Source organism: Lithohypha guttulata, assembly GCF_036872675.1.
Source record: "Lithohypha guttulata strain CCFEE 5908 chromosome Unknown scaffold_1, whole genome shotgun sequence".
Taxonomy (NCBI): Eukaryota; Fungi; Ascomycota; class Eurotiomycetes; order Chaetothyriales; family Trichomeriaceae; genus Lithohypha; species Lithohypha guttulata.
In genome coordinates, this window is record NW_027042750.1 from 1987039 (window position 1) to 2004010 (window position 16972).

General features: G+C 49.3%; 5 protein-coding genes across 5 annotated transcripts; 4 read left to right on the forward strand and 1 right to left on the reverse strand.

The window, feature by feature from the left end:
- Nucleotides 1–4664: 4664 nt before the first annotated feature.
- Nucleotides 4665–6200, forward strand: LTR64_000721 (uncharacterized protein; the record flags this gene model as incomplete). Its single annotated transcript, XM_064895104.1, has 1 exon — nucleotides 4665–6200. The coding sequence occupies one exon, from the start codon at nucleotides 4665–4667 to the stop codon at nucleotides 6198–6200; it is 1536 nt and encodes a 511-aa protein (XP_064757791.1).
- A 747-nt stretch (nucleotides 6201–6947) lies between these two features.
- LTR64_000722 (uncharacterized protein) lies at nucleotides 6948–8804 on the forward strand (the record flags this gene model as incomplete). Its single annotated transcript, XM_064895105.1, has 2 exons — nucleotides 6948–6984; nucleotides 7081–8804. The coding sequence occupies 2 exons, from the start codon at nucleotides 6948–6950 to the stop codon at nucleotides 8802–8804; spliced, it is 1761 nt and encodes a 586-aa protein (XP_064757792.1).
- A 214-nt stretch (nucleotides 8805–9018) lies between these two features.
- LTR64_000723 (uncharacterized protein) lies at nucleotides 9019–10656 on the reverse strand (the record flags this gene model as incomplete). The annotated part of the gene is made up of 3 exons (XM_064895106.1): nucleotides 9019–9731; nucleotides 9956–9996; nucleotides 10043–10656. The coding sequence occupies 3 exons, from the start codon at nucleotides 10654–10656 to the stop codon at nucleotides 9019–9021; spliced, it is 1368 nt and encodes a 455-aa protein (XP_064757793.1).
- A 698-nt stretch (nucleotides 10657–11354) lies between these two features.
- LTR64_000724 (uncharacterized protein) lies at nucleotides 11355–14030 on the forward strand (the record flags this gene model as incomplete). The annotated part of the gene is made up of 1 exon (XM_064895107.1): nucleotides 11355–14030. The coding sequence occupies one exon, from the start codon at nucleotides 11355–11357 to the stop codon at nucleotides 14028–14030; it is 2676 nt and encodes an 891-aa protein (XP_064757794.1).
- A 141-nt stretch (nucleotides 14031–14171) lies between these two features.
- On the forward strand, nucleotides 14172–14717 carry LTR64_000725 (uncharacterized protein; the record flags this gene model as incomplete). The annotated part of the gene is made up of 1 exon (XM_064895108.1): nucleotides 14172–14717. One exon carries the CDS (start codon nucleotides 14172–14174, stop codon nucleotides 14715–14717), a length of 546 nt encoding a protein of 181 aa, XP_064757795.1.
- Between the last annotated feature and the right edge of the window lie 2255 nt (nucleotides 14718–16972).

The window sequence follows — 16972 nt, forward strand, 5'->3', positions numbered from 1 at the left end:
CCACTGACATCCTACTAGGCCTCCTCTTTCACCACCTGCTGCACACTCGACGCAGCCACATTGGAGCTCATCGACCACATTAGTCATGCCTGCCAAGAAGAGCTGTTCGTCGTCTTCCCACAACATTTGCAATAGCCACAGGAGTTGCTAGACAGGCTTCTCCATGTCGTGATTGGCTCAATCGTCTATACAGTAAAATCACAACGTATGAAATTGCTACCAGATCCGCTGACTTTGAGCAGTTCGACGACCTCAAGAACTCGAGCAGTGCCGTGACCACACCCATAGGTAAATAGAACGGCGTCACATACAGAGGCTGGGATCTCAGTACTGCCAGTGTTGTCTCCGGTTCGACGTCAGGCGTTTTTCCAGCTTCTCCTGTGAACGTGGCAGTCACTCAGATGGTCAATGGCGCAGTACAACTTGGCGAGATCAATATCCTTCCTACTGCATCTGTCGTCGCTGATGACGGGAAAACGTTCGACCTTTACTCTTTCTATTTCGGCTGCAGCGCTCACACCGCTACTGGACAGGTCCTGAACCAGCAGGAGGCAGTTTCATCGCTGAACCCGGGTACAATACCGCTGGGGCTGCGACCCCTGTACAATCATTCAATTTTGCTCCTGATGGTGGCTTATTGAGTCCAAGTAACATGGCACTCGCCGAGTGCAAGGATGAAGCTGGCTGCATGGAATTGAAAAACGTGACGATCGGAGTCACCAGTAGTACCTTTGGAATTATAACGACTATGGGTATCGATAATGTAACTCGTTGTGATCGCTGACTTCAGATGACGCGGCGTCCATCGATCAGGCCACAGAACTTGAACTGCTGGGTACTATCTCAAATCTGGCTCGGGTAATAGTTCCAGTCATGCAAATTTAACTGCTTATGCAGATTGTGGTTCATCAGCAATTTTCTCTCCTCGCAGCAACAGCAGCGATATCTCCAGTCTGCCTCGATGTATACATCATTGAGTGTGTGACTTTAGCCAATCCGGACATAAGAGTTTCGTCGCTAAAATTAATTGTGCCGCGTGGCTGAAGCAGCGGCAAATAGTATGAGGTTCGCAATTCAGCCGAGGGTAAGCTTGTGTGTGAACGGCCTGGCGTTTCCTGTATGATTCTTCAGTGAACATCTGCTGGTAGACAAGTGAATAGTCGAGTGGAGCTACCTGCAGAGTTCGAAAGCATGCGTGGAAAAGTTGATCGATAAGGAGGCAGAGTAAGTTTGACAGCTGGGATCTCCTGTGTACCGATTGGCCGCCCATCCACATGAACTGATGGAAAAAAGTCTGGAGAAGAAGCATTCACTACCAGTAGCGCCTGCCTCTTCTGGTGTGGGTCAGACGACCTCATAGGCTCTGAATGCGACGCACTGGCCCTGATCTGTTCAGTAGCAATGAATGCAGTGCTATGATATCTTGGATCGGGGTCTGTCTTAGGCTGCTCGCCCTTCTTGTGATACATATACTTGTTCATAATAAATGGTTTCAATCGCCCGTAGTCTTTATAAGCCATAAGCAGTGCAGAGCCCCTCTCGCAGCTTTTATGCAAGTTTCGGTCAGGATGCGACCTGTATGGGAGTTCTAGGTCTAGATGTTGTATGCCATCGAAGTTGCGTGAAAGCTGCCATGTCGTTGTACTTCGTTGTGGCTGTAGGAAGGTCGCAGTATTTAGTTTAGTGGTTGAGCGTGATCCTATAGGGAGTAGACCGTAATTGCGCCGGCAATACGGGCTGATCTCGTGTCAGCTTTCTGGTAAGTCGAAACGAGTTCACGTATCTGCGCTTACCATCGATAGCCGCCAGCATATTGTTTCTCAAGTTTGTTGGTACACCCAAGACAGATAGGCTTGCTAGCTTTATACCTGACTGCCATCAGCAGATATTGGCCAGATATCGGTAGACCTGAACAAACATCTTCGAGGTCGTAGATTTCAGTATAGCAATATCGGCCAGACATTAAGGAGTACTGTCTACTTTCGACCAAGTACTCAGCGGATGTACCTTGATAGTAGGTCCGAAAGAACCCAGATAAGATATGGACACTCGCGAAATAAGTCAATGGCACTTCTCGGCGCAAGTTGAAGACATCTTCGAAGATGACACAGTCACCCGAGAGCTCAGACAAGGGACTTCTCAAACAACAGGATATCCAACAGCCAATTAGCAGAGTCAGCCATGGAAACATCGGGTCGCGTTGGATCTGTGAAAGCAAGGTCAGTATCGCATGTGATGACACATGTCGACATGCTAGAGCAGCGCATAATGCGCCTACTACCAGCGTCAGCTTTCGTGGTACCTTGTCGTTGCTGTTGAGTGACGAGCTCGGTACGGCGAGCTCACGTTTCGAGCCGCTGACATCCACAGATCTTGAGAGCAGTCGTGCTAGGCAGGACGGATCGCTTGGGCGTACATTGTTCCAATCAACATCTCTTATTGAAAACTTCTCGAGGCCTAAGGCGGTTCTTCTATGTGCGGCTAATGTTCGTCTTGAGTCTATCGGCTCACTTGTGCCCGGAGACGCGAGGTGACGCAAGGTCTGAGTGGCTAGAGCTGAAGCATCCGCAAGCAGGAACGTCGCTTTCTCGATCTGTATACGCTGGCTGTAATCGTATTTGTGACTATAGTCGTTGCCCAAGTGTGCGTTCGCCTGACCCGAGATCTCAGTTCGTCCGTAGCTATGTCCCGCCATTCCGAGTTGTGGTTCATGACATGGTCGACGTGGTTAGCGCGAGGGTACGAGGTAGAAGACGTTACTGCGTTGTCAGTACTTGAGAGCATAGTCGTTCATCGCACAACATGCGAAGAGAATTAATGCAGGAAGGTAGAAAGACGAAGCCCACCAGCCTGATAAGTCATTCGCGCTGCACGTTCATGCTCGCCTAGCCTCTAGTACGATAGGCACATTGGGGGTCGATCCGCGCCTGTTTACGGACAGGCAATTCTTGGGAGAGGGAAGAGTAGTTGGCTGACTTGGGCGTCTTGTTATCAAGGTGTGGGATGTGGTGTACCTGCCTTTTTTGCATTCTCAAATACCCGGCGCAAGCACCTGGAAACGAACTGTGCACGACGGGACCTCGCGTGATTTGACGAGAATAGCAACCATGACACGCTATCAAAGTTTGAGGCAGGTTCAGGCGACCGTAACCGAACAAGCTCAATTTCGAGTGCCTGATCTGCGGAAAGCAGTTTCAGCCATTTGGCCATGACTTCCTGCCTGAGCGATCCATACAACATGACCTATAGAATATAGCGTTTCGTACTCATCAACTTGTACAGATCAATTCATAGGGAAATGTAAGCTCGCGCTCTCTTGCACCACAGCCCTCGGGTACGACGCGCGCTTGTCACAGAGAAGCGGGAATTTGTCCAAACATTGTTCAGGAACAAGCGCTGCGAGGGCGTTGACGAGGAGACGCAGGAGGTATCGATTAGCTCTGATCTAAGTTCGGTATCGTCGCTAGTGATGCGAGAAAGAGACTAGCAGCACGCATTAGGAGAAAGAACACATCCAATCATCAACAATATTCCGGCTGGTCCATTTGTGAGAAATGTGCAAGAGTGGTGAAAAGTGGCCAGCTGGCTTGTGAGCTCGTTCGCTGGGCTGGCTATATTGAGACTAGTGGCTTCCATCGAACCTCTGAACGTGCTTTGGTGTGAAACTTTTCTCCACGACTTTGGCCCTCTTGAGTGCTTCAGCTTGCTCACTGGCTGCGGCAAGCAAGGAGCAAGAGCACCAGGCCTGTTGCGACTCCTAGAATTCGAACCATTTGCGTGCTGGCTTGCGGTGAGCTCTTTTGGCTTTCAGTGGCTGGCCTTTTCAGTCTCCGCTCTTCCACCTCTCATCTCATCACCAACGGTGTGCTTTGGGTCCTGGCTGCTGCTGGTCTCTGTGCTCTTGCCTGCATAACCTTCACACGACTTCCCCTCTTCCCTTCTTCTATCATCACCGCTGTCACTTCTCATTTCTTGGTCTCTGTGTCTTCATCTTCCTACACATCCGTTCTCTCCGTTCTCTTCGATTGTCCTCTCGGGAGGCTTGAAGGAATTCTACGCACTTGTTGTCCCACCCGACAATTTTCAGCTTTGTTTCAAGTCTCGAGTTTTTTCGATCCGACACATTGAAAATCTGAAACGTGCCTAGCAGCTCTCTTGCAGCCCTCTTTCTACAGCACAGAACCTCGAATTACAGCACCTCGAAATCGAGCAAGCATACTATCGTACAGTCTACAGTCTCTAATCGATAGCCAACAAGATCCTTCGCCGCGATACCTATCTTGTCAACCGTCTTTGTCGTTCCCAGCGTTCATTGTTCATCAGCCACCTTTGTATACTGTCCTCTGTCACTTGGGATTCCACCATTTGTACCTAGTCGCAGGTATGCAGCAATTCTAATTCTTAGTGACTGCGTTTACTGACGTGTGAGGTAGTGACAGGCAGAAGCTCAAACACCGCCAATACCAACGACATCCGTAACCTTCTCGATCGATTTCTTTCTTGCATTATACCCTCTCTGTACACTCTTTCAAAGTAATACCTAATCATACAACCGATCCCGACACACCAAGCTATCGATCTGTTGGACAAATCGACCTGCTTGAGATTTTTCAGTTCTATCGTACAACTTCTCCAATTACAAACACTTGTGCTAGATATTAGAAATGAGCTTTGACGCAGGCGGTCTAGCTCAAATGACTTACCAACCCTCCTTCAACCAAACTGCTATCGGCGTTTCTGGTCCTGGTTTTGCTTCTAGAGGAAAAGGAAACCACATCAAGAGATTGAGTGTCGCTCCACCTCCAAAGATTTCTACCATCGACGAGACACAAGCAGCGAATCACTGCTCGACCCCTCGTACTGCTCGTGGTCACCTGCTCGCTGGATTACGAACGGCTCCAAAGTCTGCTACTATCGCTTCAGGAAATGGTCTTGAAAACAGCAAGTATGCTAGTGCTCAGTACAACAACTCTCGAGTGCCTCAGACTACAACTTCTGCTTTCTTTCCACAACAAGCTCCTTTCAACGCAGGCTACCAACAGCACTTCTCTCCGGAGCAAGTTCTGGCACCACCAGCTCTTGACTTTGGCCATGATGCTAATCCCATGGATCAAGCTTACATGGACCAGCTCGTGCAGGCGAATGCATATCTGGCTCAACAGCAGCGAGATCTTCAGCAACAATTGCTTAGTGTGCAAATGCAGATGGGCGGACTCAACGTAAATGGCATGGGTTACAACAATGGTATCCAGACTCCAATCTCACCAATGAACATGTACAACCAGCAGTTCCAACAGAACATGCAGTATAGTGTTCATCCTGTTCCTGGCAATCCTGGTGTCTTTCAAGTCTACAACCCCATGACTGGCCAGTCAAGCATCGTCTACGATAATACCGTCGAGCAGGAAGTGCCATCTCCACCAGCAAATATCGCTTCGCCCATCAGTAATATGCAACGACGATCCCCTCCTGTCATGTCACCACCGACGATTCGTTCCGTTAGTCCTCCTAAGCAGAGTGTCTCTCCACCTGCATCTGTTGAACCTCTCCCACCACCATCTGCCAATGCTTTCCGACCTGGTCATCGCAAAGGCGTTTCCTCGGTCGGGATCAAAACTACTGGTGAATGGACGAGAGGTAATGGTCCACGCTCTGCTGCTCTCCCTCCGACTCCTATGACAGGTGGTTTTGGTCCAGGCCAAGCTCGAGCTGGAGAACACCCTATCCGTCAACCACGCAACCCTCCGCACCTGAGTGACCTTCAGGAGAAACCTACAGCTAAGCACCCTGGTAGCAAGAATTTCGCTACACGTCAGAGACGTCGAGCAGTTCACGATCTGGTCAAAGCTGGACGTGATCGTCTTTCTGATCGAAATAGCAATTCGGACAGTGGTACACCAAGCAGCGAGGCTGAATTCAACTTCTCTGTATCCTCTGACGACCATGAAGTTCTCGGACGGAGCGGCAACCTCTCCAGCAGACCAAGCAGTGGTAGTCTTGCAGCTATCGGCTCTGAGCGCAAGGAGAAATCACGAGAGCGAAGCAGTGTAGGAAGCGCTGGTTCGTATGAGGCGAAGAGCTTGGCCAGTGACGAGGGAAGTCCAGTCGGCGGAAACATTATCGATATTGACTCTGGACGCCGCAGAACCCCGCTTCTTGTGCTCAGCAGTGCAGAAAAGCGCAGAAGCATTGTGCTCTAATTGTCGAGGTCATCCACCAAAAATCTGGGCGGTGCCCAACGATGAGACGACAAACATACAAATTTACACTACAAATCCAGGAGATTTCCTTGCTATGCAAGGACCCTGCCACTCCTTACTAGTTAATAGCTACTTCACGACCTTACGACTCAGATACTGAATTGACCTAAACGATGGGACTGAGCATGACTAGTTCTTACATCGAGTTTGTGAAATTATGTGATAACATATCATTATTTTGAGGAATGCGTTGAGCTTCAAGTGCTGGACAGAGGTCAGTTAATGGTCGTTGAATGGTGGGTCGGCCTCTGAAGGGTGATATTCGTGCCTGCAAGGCCACCTGCTCTTAGGCGGCAGTTTTCATATGGGTAGAGCAATGAAGATTCAATTCAATTCTACAGTTAAGTGCACTTCTGCTATGTCCTTACCATGCAATTTTTGGTCCATGTCTAAAGCCTGCCATGATCGAACTAGCTATAGCTGTGTCGGTGTTGTCTACTTTTTGCCGTTCAGTACGGCATATTTCCTACTTCCTCCGACTTACGAGTATCTCTCTACAGCCGAGGCACGATATGATCAAAAAATCAATCGAGTACACGAGTAGATTCAACTGGCAGTCTGCGTGCATAAAGAGCATAATCGTAGTTTAAGGCTATAGAAGAAGTTGCTTGCAAGTCACACGGTCAATCCGTTTCTCTCCTCAGCCGTAAGTCGTGTGACTTCAATAACCGAGTTGAAGTAATAAAGATGACAATCTGGACGTCTCCACATCCCGATCTCGACAGTAAGTCACGAATCAATTTCGCCAACTCTAGTCATACATCTCACTGCTAGAACTTGAAAAACAGTCTTTCCAGCTGACTAACTGAGATATACCTAGTTCCGACACACTGCACGACGTACCAATACTTCTTTGAAGAAAATCCAGCATTATCTGGGGCATATGAAAATGCTGTCACGAAAGAACGTCTCTCGTTCAAAGATGTCAAGCACAAAGCTGAGCTATTGTCGAGTATCTTCGTCCGCCGCTACAATCTAAAACCAGACGAGACGGTGAGCTTGTTCTCTAGTAATAGTGTGTGGTATCCCGTCGGAGTGTGGGCTACAGTCAGAGCTGGAGGACGTGTCAATGGAGCTAGTCCAGCCTACAATGTTGAGGAAACAGTGCATGCTTTAAAGACAGCTAGGACGAGGATCTTACTGACATTGCCATCCTCCCTGGCGACAGCGAGGCAAGCAGCGACGAAGGTAGGTATTCCAACATCGCACATCTTGCTCCTGGAGGGAAGTGCACCGGGTGTACAGAGCATTCAGGCACTTATCACGGAAGCTGAAGCGGATTCGTCCTTCGATATCATCCCAACATGGCAAATACCCAGCAACACCAACAACAAGCAAATCTGCGGCTACCTCAATTTCAGCTCAGGCACTACAGGACTACCTAAGGCTGTGATGCTCTCTCACCACAACATCATAGCGCAATGCTTCCAGCTCCGACAACTCCAAGTCCTCAGTACAGGCGAACCGCCATCCAAAATTCATCCTGATGGCCTGCCCGAATACAGGATCCTGGCAGTCATGCCCCTCTTCCACATCACCGGCCTCGTCCGCTTCGTCTCATACCCAGTCTTCATGAACGGCCTCTCCGTCATGCTGCCTCAATTCACTCTTCCTTCCATGCTCGAATCAATCATCACCTATAAAATCGAAGAACTCATCCTCGTCCCACCGATCCTGATCCGCCTCGTCCAAGACCCAGCCGTGACTCCATACCTGGAAGACCTCCACAACATCGTCAAAAGATGGAGTAGTGGTTCCGCCCCCATCGCGCCAGAAGTCATCAAAGCCCTACAACGCAAATTTCCCGCTACTGGATTTCGACAGGGCTACGGCGCCACAGAGAGCACAGCATGTATCTCAGCACATCCACCAAGCCATTTCGACTACAAGTACGCACATACAGGTGGGAAACTAGTAGCGAACACGATCGCGAAAGTCGTTGCACTGTCCTCACCGACCAGCGAACCAGACGTTCCTGGGGAGGAAATCCTCCTCGGCCCAAACGAGACTGGCGAGATCTGTGCCAAAGGTCCACAGATCGCAATGGGATATCTCGGCAATGAAAAAGCTACAAAGGAGACATTCGACAAAGATGGCTTTTTGCATACAGGTGACGTGGGGTATATCGACGACGAAGGCCTGATAGTGATCAGCGACCGGATCAAGGAGATGATCAAGGTGAGAGGACAGCAGGTTGCGCCTGCGGAGTTGGAGGATATATTGCTAGGACATGAGGATGTTGAGGATTGTGCTGTTATTGGGATACCTGATTCGTATAGTGGTGAGATACCGAAGGGGTATGTCGTGCTTAAGCAGAGAGATCTGGAGAACGAAGATACCGGCAGGAGATTGATGGAGTATGTCAAGGCGAAGGTTGTCGGATATAAACGAATAAAAGAGGTTGAATTTGTGGAGGCTGTGCCTAAGAGTCCGACGGGGAAGCTGTTGAGACGAATTTTGAAGAGCTGGGAGAGAGGCGAGGATAACAGTCGAGGGAAAGGTATGGTGGTGAAAGAGGCAACGAATGAGAAGGCAAAATTATAGAGCTGTTATGAAAATTAGACAGAAATGAAAGGCCATCACACGATTATTTTCGCAAGGCCGCTGGTTCCGCCGTAAATTGGGCTTGTATGCTCACACGCCTGCCATACACCATAGAACGCCGTCGATACAATACTGTGTATCTCATGTCTGATCATAACTCGTGATGTCGTCGCTCATCCATTTCTCCACATCCATATTCACGAACGCTTAGCAATCACATTTTCTCCTTCTCGGAAATCAGCTCCTTGACAACAACTTCACCCTCGTCGTCTTTATCAATTGGCTGAGCACGGCTACCTTGGGAAGCAGCAGGTGTTGGTAAAGAGCTGTCACCATTGCAGTCCAAATTACCTCGCATGTCATCTCCAGCCACTGCATTCGTTGCAAATTTAGGAGGGGGCGTTAGCATCGCGATTACCCTACGACAAGCGGCGAAACGGTCAGATCTCTCCTTCAGTTCTGAGTCAGAAGGCGTCTTTGGTACTTGTGCCTCTGACTCTATTTTGTCATCCAAAGCAGGTTTAACAGACGTATCGATGCAGGTGCCGTAACCTCGTAGTATTCTTTCGAAAGGGTCTTGCTTATCCTCTTGAGAAACATCTTCTTGCTGTTGGTCCTTCTTGCAGGTGGAGTGCTCTGACTGGCCTGGCATGACAGCTTGTGTGATGAACACCGAGGTCGCAGCAGCCCTAGCAATTTCGTCAACAGGGTCGAGAGCCGCCGCTCTACCTTCCATGACTACATTCTGTGTGCCTTCTTCGTGATTCTGCTTAGGCATGACAATTGTCTCGATTTCATGCTCAGCCAACGGCATCGTAGCAGATACTGCTGGAACATCTGACGGGTGTGCTTCGGTTGCTTTCCCGGCAGATAGGCCATCCTGAGTCTGTGCTGCAGCTTGGCTGTTTTCTTGCGAAGAGCTTCGAACTGTACTAAGTTAGTGGTGTTAGCATGAGCTAAGGATGATGCGAATCTAAGCAAGTAGGCCTCCGCGATGCAGGTAGAATCGTCCTCGAGCGGAATCGCATTTGTCTGAAAATCGCAAGTGTCGTATGGAAGATCGATCGGGGTCAGATCTTGCCCTCGTTCGGGTCTGCATCGTAAGAATTGTGGGTATACGGTGACTGGTCATTCGAATGGGTAAGACGTACCTTTACTCTCCATATCGTCCTTGGTGGGTGGGAACACGTATCTGAGAAGACATTAGCGGGAAAATCGAGGCCCGGAAGTAAACTCACGGCATGATTTCATTGTATGCATCGACATCCTTTTGCATAAAATTGCAAAAGATGACCTTCTCTATCTTATCACCTTCTGGCTGTTCTAGGAACGACCTGACTTCCGAAAGCGCAGCATATGCAGCATCGTCACTTGGATATCCATAGATACCAGTGGAGATGGCACTGAAGGCGATGCTCTTGCAATCATTTTTAGCTGCAAGTTGTAGAGAAGTTCTGTAGCAGCCTTTCAATAGAGGTTCTGATTCTGCTCTAGTATCATAGACAGGGCCGACAGCATGGATGACCTTCTTGCAGGGCAGGTCATAGGCGTCGGTGATCTTTGCAGAGCCCGTCTCGCAACCTCCTAGGGTCTTGCATTCGTCGTAGAGGCTCGGACCAGCTGCACGATGAATGGCACCATCTACACCACCACCTCCGAGGAGTCGGCGATTTGCTGCATTGACGATAGTGTCGACCTCGAGCTTAGTGATGTCGTATTGGACCGTACAGATCTTGTCGTTAAGGGCTTGATTCGGGGGAGGGAGGTTGTTCTGGCTCGATGGGCGCACCTTCCCAATTCGGTAGAGCTGGGTAAGGGTGGGAACCGAACCTAATTTCTTGAGTGAAGCCATGACTGCGATATCTAAATGTGAAACTCTAGGTCTTAATATAGCGATCAGGAGGAGTTACAGCTGCAGAGGATCAGAACATATGAAGTTAAGACAGTACCGTGACAGACGTGGAGTTCAGCCTTGAACTTCCAGAACTCGAACAGCGACGTGAGACGCTAACGTACTTCAGCGTGCTATCACGTGGCTGCCGGTTATCACTCCTCGATCGACCTCCTCACTTCTGCCTTGTCACACCTGTGCATAGCTCCAACAGGTTTCGAACAGGCGAAATTCTCGCTAGATGTTCGTTGTGCTTTCGATGTACCAGAGTGCTGCGAGATCGCCATCAAGCACTCATCAACCAAGGCAATCCTCAGTGCTGCTAAGATTACCACTAATTGTTCGAAAAATTAGTGCATAATGCCATGCGAAGAACATTTTTTACCAGCAGTTCGTCTGTGTTCACTCACTACAGCCACTTCAGCGAACAATACTTCCCGTCGAGTCGACACAGATGCGGATCGCCTGCATGCATAGCTGCCTAGATTGTTTGGACATAAAAGCCTTCCACAACTCCATCTTTCGAAATCCTACTTTTGCATTCTTTCCCAAACAAACATTTCTGATGTGTTCCTAATCGTTTGCGAAATACTCTTTCTCCCACTTCTACGTTCATTCTTGTCCCTCAACACTACTACTTACTATATAGGATATCGACAATGTTCGGCGTGGCGCACCACGCCTACTGTGGGTGCTTTACTGTCCTCGATAATGGTATGCGACAATATCTTCCACAAGTTGAGCTCGAATCACACACCACTATCTTGGCTACGACTTCGAGGACGGTGCTCAAGCAAAAATTCACAAACCCGCTTTCTAGATCTCTAAAGGAAGTGTCTTACACGTTTCCCTTGTACGACGGCGTCAGTATTGGCGGCTTCAAGTGTAACATCGGCGATCGTGTTTTAGTTGGCGTTGTCAAAGAGCTAAACAGAGCTCGAGCTGATTATCAGAACGCTGTTAGCAAGGGTCAAACCGCTGGCTTACTTGTTCAGAGCCTCAATGCTGGAGACGTCTTCACTACGACAGTCGGCAATGTCCCTGCTGGTCATGATGTCGTGGTTGAGATTACCTATCTGGGTGAACTAAAGAATGATGCGGAGACTGATGGTGCTCGTTTCACTATTCCCACGCAGATCGCACCACGATATGGTACCCAGACACTTGCGCCCGACAGTGCATTTCACGTTCGCGCCGAGGGTGGCATCAAAATCATAGTTGACGTCGAGCTCGAGCGAGGTACCTATATTAGAGGCATCCAATCAGCAAGTCATCCCATAGCTGTCACTGTGGGTCGAACTAGCACAATGATGGACGACGATAATCTTTTCGAACCGCATCTAGGCTCCTCAACGCTCGCACTTGGTAGCACTGAGCTCGACAGGGATTTTGTCATCGTTGTGCAGGCCAAGGGTCAGGACACTCCACGAGCACTTCTAGAAACACATCCTTACTTGCCCAATCAACGAGCGCTCATGACAACCCTGATCCCAAAGTTTAACATCCCGAATGAGCATCCTGAGATTGTGTTTGTCGTCGATCGAAGTGGAAGCATGGGTGGTAAGATGCATCTAGTAGCAGAAGCTGTGAAGGTGTTCCTCAAGTCTCTGCCTACCGGTGTCAAGTTCAATATCTGCAGTTTCGGTACCGGATATAGTTTTCTATTCGAGAAGAGCAGGACCTATGATTCCACAAGTGTACAAATCGCCATGGACCTTGTTCAGCAAGACTTCGATGCCACTTATGGAGGAACGGAGATGTTACAGCCTGTACAAGAAGTGATAAAGCGTCGCTACAAGGATCTCCCACTGGAAGTTATGCTGCTCACTGATGGCGAAATTTGGAACCAAGAAGCTTTGTTCTCAATTATTAACGAGGCTAGCAAAGACAACGCACGCTTCTTCACACTCGGTATCGGTCCTGCTGCCTCATCGTCTCTTGTCGAAGGCATAGCCCGAGGTGGCCGCGGCTTCGCACAGTGGGTGAGTGATGGAGAAAGAATGGATAAGAGAATTGTCCGCATGCTCAAGGCCGCCCTTACTCCTCATATCGACTATAAACTCGAGGTTAAATACAAGCAATCGGAGCCAACAGAGGGAGATGATGACTACGAACTCATTGAATCTTTTGAAAAGAGTATGAAAGTTGTCGCGAAGGACAACAATGCAGGATCTCGACCAAGTGGAGGAGGCTTGAAGAGAAACTTTATTTCACTCTTCGATCCAGACACCAAGGACGAACCTACTAATCCTGCAGCAGAACGACACGACCATCTCGTCGAAGTATTGGTCCCTAATGTTCTCCAAACACCTCATGATATACCTGAGCTATATTCCCACAGTCGATCTACGATCTACCTCCTGCTTGGTCCAGGCAGCACAGCAGCCACACCAACATCAGTAATCCTGTGTGGCACGTGTAAGCATGGCGATCTAGAGGTCAAGATTCCGGTGCAAGAGATTGGCGCTGGTACCACCATCCATCAACTAGCAGCGAAGAAGGCAATGCAAAAGCTTGAAGAAGGTCGTGGCTGGCTCACCAAGGCTCTTGACAAGACCGGTCAGCCCCTCAAAACTCAGCACGATGGTCAGTGGGACCTCATGGTTGAACGAGAAGCTGTTCGCCTTGGTACGACGTTTCAGGTTGGTGGCAAGTTCTGCTCGTTCGTCGCTGTTCAGGAAGATGTCAGTAGCAGTGAGAAGCAATCTGAGGCACGCGCACTGGCAGATTATCAGGTGGGCCTGATGGTACTTGAGCAGCAGAATCAATCGAGGAGGTTCATGGGGTTCGGACAACCACAACAGCAATACCTGAGCCGAACAAGTGGTCAACCTAGAGGTTCGGCGCTGTTTGGTGGCGCGCAGAGCAGCTTTGGAGGGCCATCCGGTTACGCAGCCCCTTACCCTGCGTACCCACAACCTGTAAGTCAGGACCTATGGTTTCCATTTCAAAAGGAGATGCAGTGCGGTACCCGCATGCCTCTGCCTGAAGCAGACGACGAGATGCATGTTACTGATATGAAGCAGCATTTCTCTGCACCTACTTACGGCCTTGCTGCATCCAACCCTTTCAAAGCCTCATCTACGTTTGGTGCTACGCAGACCAATTCGCAACCTTCGCGTTTCAGATCGAGCTTTGATGAGTATCAGGCGCGACCAGTAAGTACAAACTTCCCTTCTCGATCTCGCAATGTGGATGCCGACATTGGTTTGCAGCAAACGGCCAACCCGAGCTTGGACCTAGAGGTCGCAGCAGAGAGTTTTCACTTGGACTTCTCGACGCTCGATAATGCGGACGTGCTTGAGAACTTCGATTTCAACTCTTTCCTTTGCTAGGAGCTAGACACAGAGATGGCTGTAGATAGATCGGGAGAGACATATACTAACGGTCCGACACAGACTTATCCTCCTCCATTGTGCCAACTACAGGCCCCGTCTCGGCCGGCGAACGTGGCTCCAGGAACAGCTCTTGCAAGCATGGCTAGTCCTCCTCAGCACAGTGACCTAGCCGGAAACGCCACTGTCAATTCTACGCAGGCAAATCTCAATGCATCCTTTGCTCCTAGGGCTAGGAAAGCTAAGGTAACTACCTATTCTCAAACGGAAGACTCCCATGAAGCTGCTCCACAGGATCCTCGCAAACAAGTTCAAACCATGTCACCGCTCGAGAAAATGCAATACGTGATCGTAATGCAGACTTTCCGAGGCGATTGGACTATCAACGAGCAATTGCTTGAAGTCCTATCTAACCACCCTACAATGAATTTCAACGGCGAAGCAAACGTCTTTTCCGCAACCAGAAAGGCGTATGGCAGCCACGCAAGTGAACCCATCCCAGAGAACTTGATCAACGACGCTCTCGGGACAGCTCTAGCTATCGCCTGGTTGGAGAAGGTCATGAACAACGAGGAAGAAGTCTGGGAAATGGTTGTCAAGAAGGCTAGAAATTGGCTTGAAGAACATATTGGGAAGGCAAAGGCAGACAAGCTCATTGAGGCGGCGAAGACAGTCTACAGAGTTTGACAATATACCAGAAAGAGAGAAAAGTAAACAATTGTATACTGAGTTAGAGGAATGCAGCATCATAGCCTTTTATGAGAGGCAACGGTGTACTCGAACCACTCCACATGTTGAGAAGTGTTGCAGTGCACAATCTTAGACAAGATTGTACATGGGTCACACAATGAGCCGTGTAGGTATGTAACCGCTTTGCTAAGCGGCTGAGCCCAATCGAAGTAGCACAGAATGCAAACATGTTTCCGGAACGTCAAAGTGTGGTCCTACAGCACAAAATCGTGTTTGACATGGCTTTGTCAGTGGTTAATACGCGTATCGACCGTGTCGTGTATCTTGGTAGCGACGTTCCAGCACATTGAGTTGATGAGACCTTGAGTTGTGCTGGAGAGCCACCTGGAAAGCAACTTCCTGAATATAATTAAGTGGTCAAGTTTGGCAGTCGCATGCTCTTCACGTGACCAGTATTGCCCAAGGAGCAGGATTTAGCCGCCTTGCATGCAGCGGTTATAGAAGTTGGTGTCAGCGTCTGGGCGATGCCGTCTCATCTTTGCACAGCCTCGAGGAGCAGGCCACAACATATTGTCCAGCATATTCAAGGAGAGATTGTTGTTTCATGTTGGCTGGCTCAAGCTCTAGCTGTCACAACACCTGACTGAGAGAAGACGTGAAAGTCATCAGATGGGCTCACTGCTGGCTCAAGAGACTGGCGTTTTAGCGGTAGTGCAAAACAGCATCGTTGTGCTGGTAAGGCCAACAGTGTGATAGAGTTATCGCGAATGACCAAACTTGAGATCGTGATGCTGACAGTTAGGCGAGGAACACGACACATGATACAGTTAGGCATCACGAACATTGTCTTCATCTTTCTGGGCTTCTAGCCATATATCAGCTATCAAATGACACAATTTTCACCTATCAATTCGTAAAGGCCCAAGATGAACGTGTACCTGATATCCGGAGCCAGCGACTAATTAACAATGTGTACGTGTCGACGCGTCTGTGGCTTTGCTTTACGGAAAACAAGTGGCAAGGGCGAAATTGACGTGTTGATTGGCTTCTGCATCCTTAGTGTGAAAGCGTAGGCGACGCCGAAGCCTTAGCTTGTGGCTTTGCACTCGATTCTCAGCAGCACCAACGTTTCTTTGGCCAACGCGTTCCGGTCGTGAATATCAAGGGCTGCAGCTGCGGATCGTCCTTGAATTGGAATGCGAATTCTACAGCCTTCTGAATCATATTGCTACGTCTGGCTGCATCGTCATTGCACGTGGGGCTCCCTTCCCTCGATCCAGCTTTACAATTACGAAAAATGCCAGTGGCTTGAAAGTCTTACACAGACCACTGAAATTACAGTGGTTCAGTCGGATGTCGAATGCTGCTAGATAGGTATGACCAAATTTGGTTCCTGCAAGAATTGGCTGGCCAATAGACCTGGATGGAAGTCACGCTGCGCGACAAGTGCATCATGTGCGTACATATACATCGTGTCTGATACTCCTACGACTGCATGTGAAAGGTCAGGAGAACTCTGGTACATGCATCTGTACTCCATCACGCGTCCAGATCAGGTGTAACAAGAGTATCACAACCGACAATCATTCTCGCTAAGGGTCTGTAAGGGTCTAACTGGTTTCAAGGAGGCATCCCCAGACCGACGCGAAAGAGCGATTGGCAGCCAGATCGAGTCTCTAACGTGATCCACAGGTACGGGAGCTCGCGGTTGGCTGTATCCTTGCATCTGGCCAAGGCGGCATACCCAGCGCTACTGAGCAGGCGCCATCGACTGAAACGACCCTCTTTACCCCACATCCGCCAACCATCCACTTGGTCGTATGCTGCCACCCAATCGTAGAGACCACCAGACACCTCCTCCTGACCCGACTCACGCGTCGGTTTGTCCTGTCACCCTCTCATAGCCGGCTGTGGCCAGGAAATGAGCCTTCGCCGAAACATGGCATGCAATTCATATTTCCTACAAGCGCTCGTTCGTCGATTTTTGGTTCACTAATTATATGCCTTGCAGGTGTGTTCCAGAAGAATTACCAGCAGAAGAATAAAGACTCTATCTGCCTCACATCTTGGGCTTTTGCTAATCACCATCACCACCGTCGTCTGTGTCGACGCTGTATTCATTCCTCCGTATCAGCTGAAAACCACTAATAGTCGTCTCGAAGCCTCAAACTATTTCTTCTAGCGTACCGAACCCCAAACCAGTTCAGCTGCGCACTTCAGGGACTCCCGCACCTTATCATTGCCTATCCACT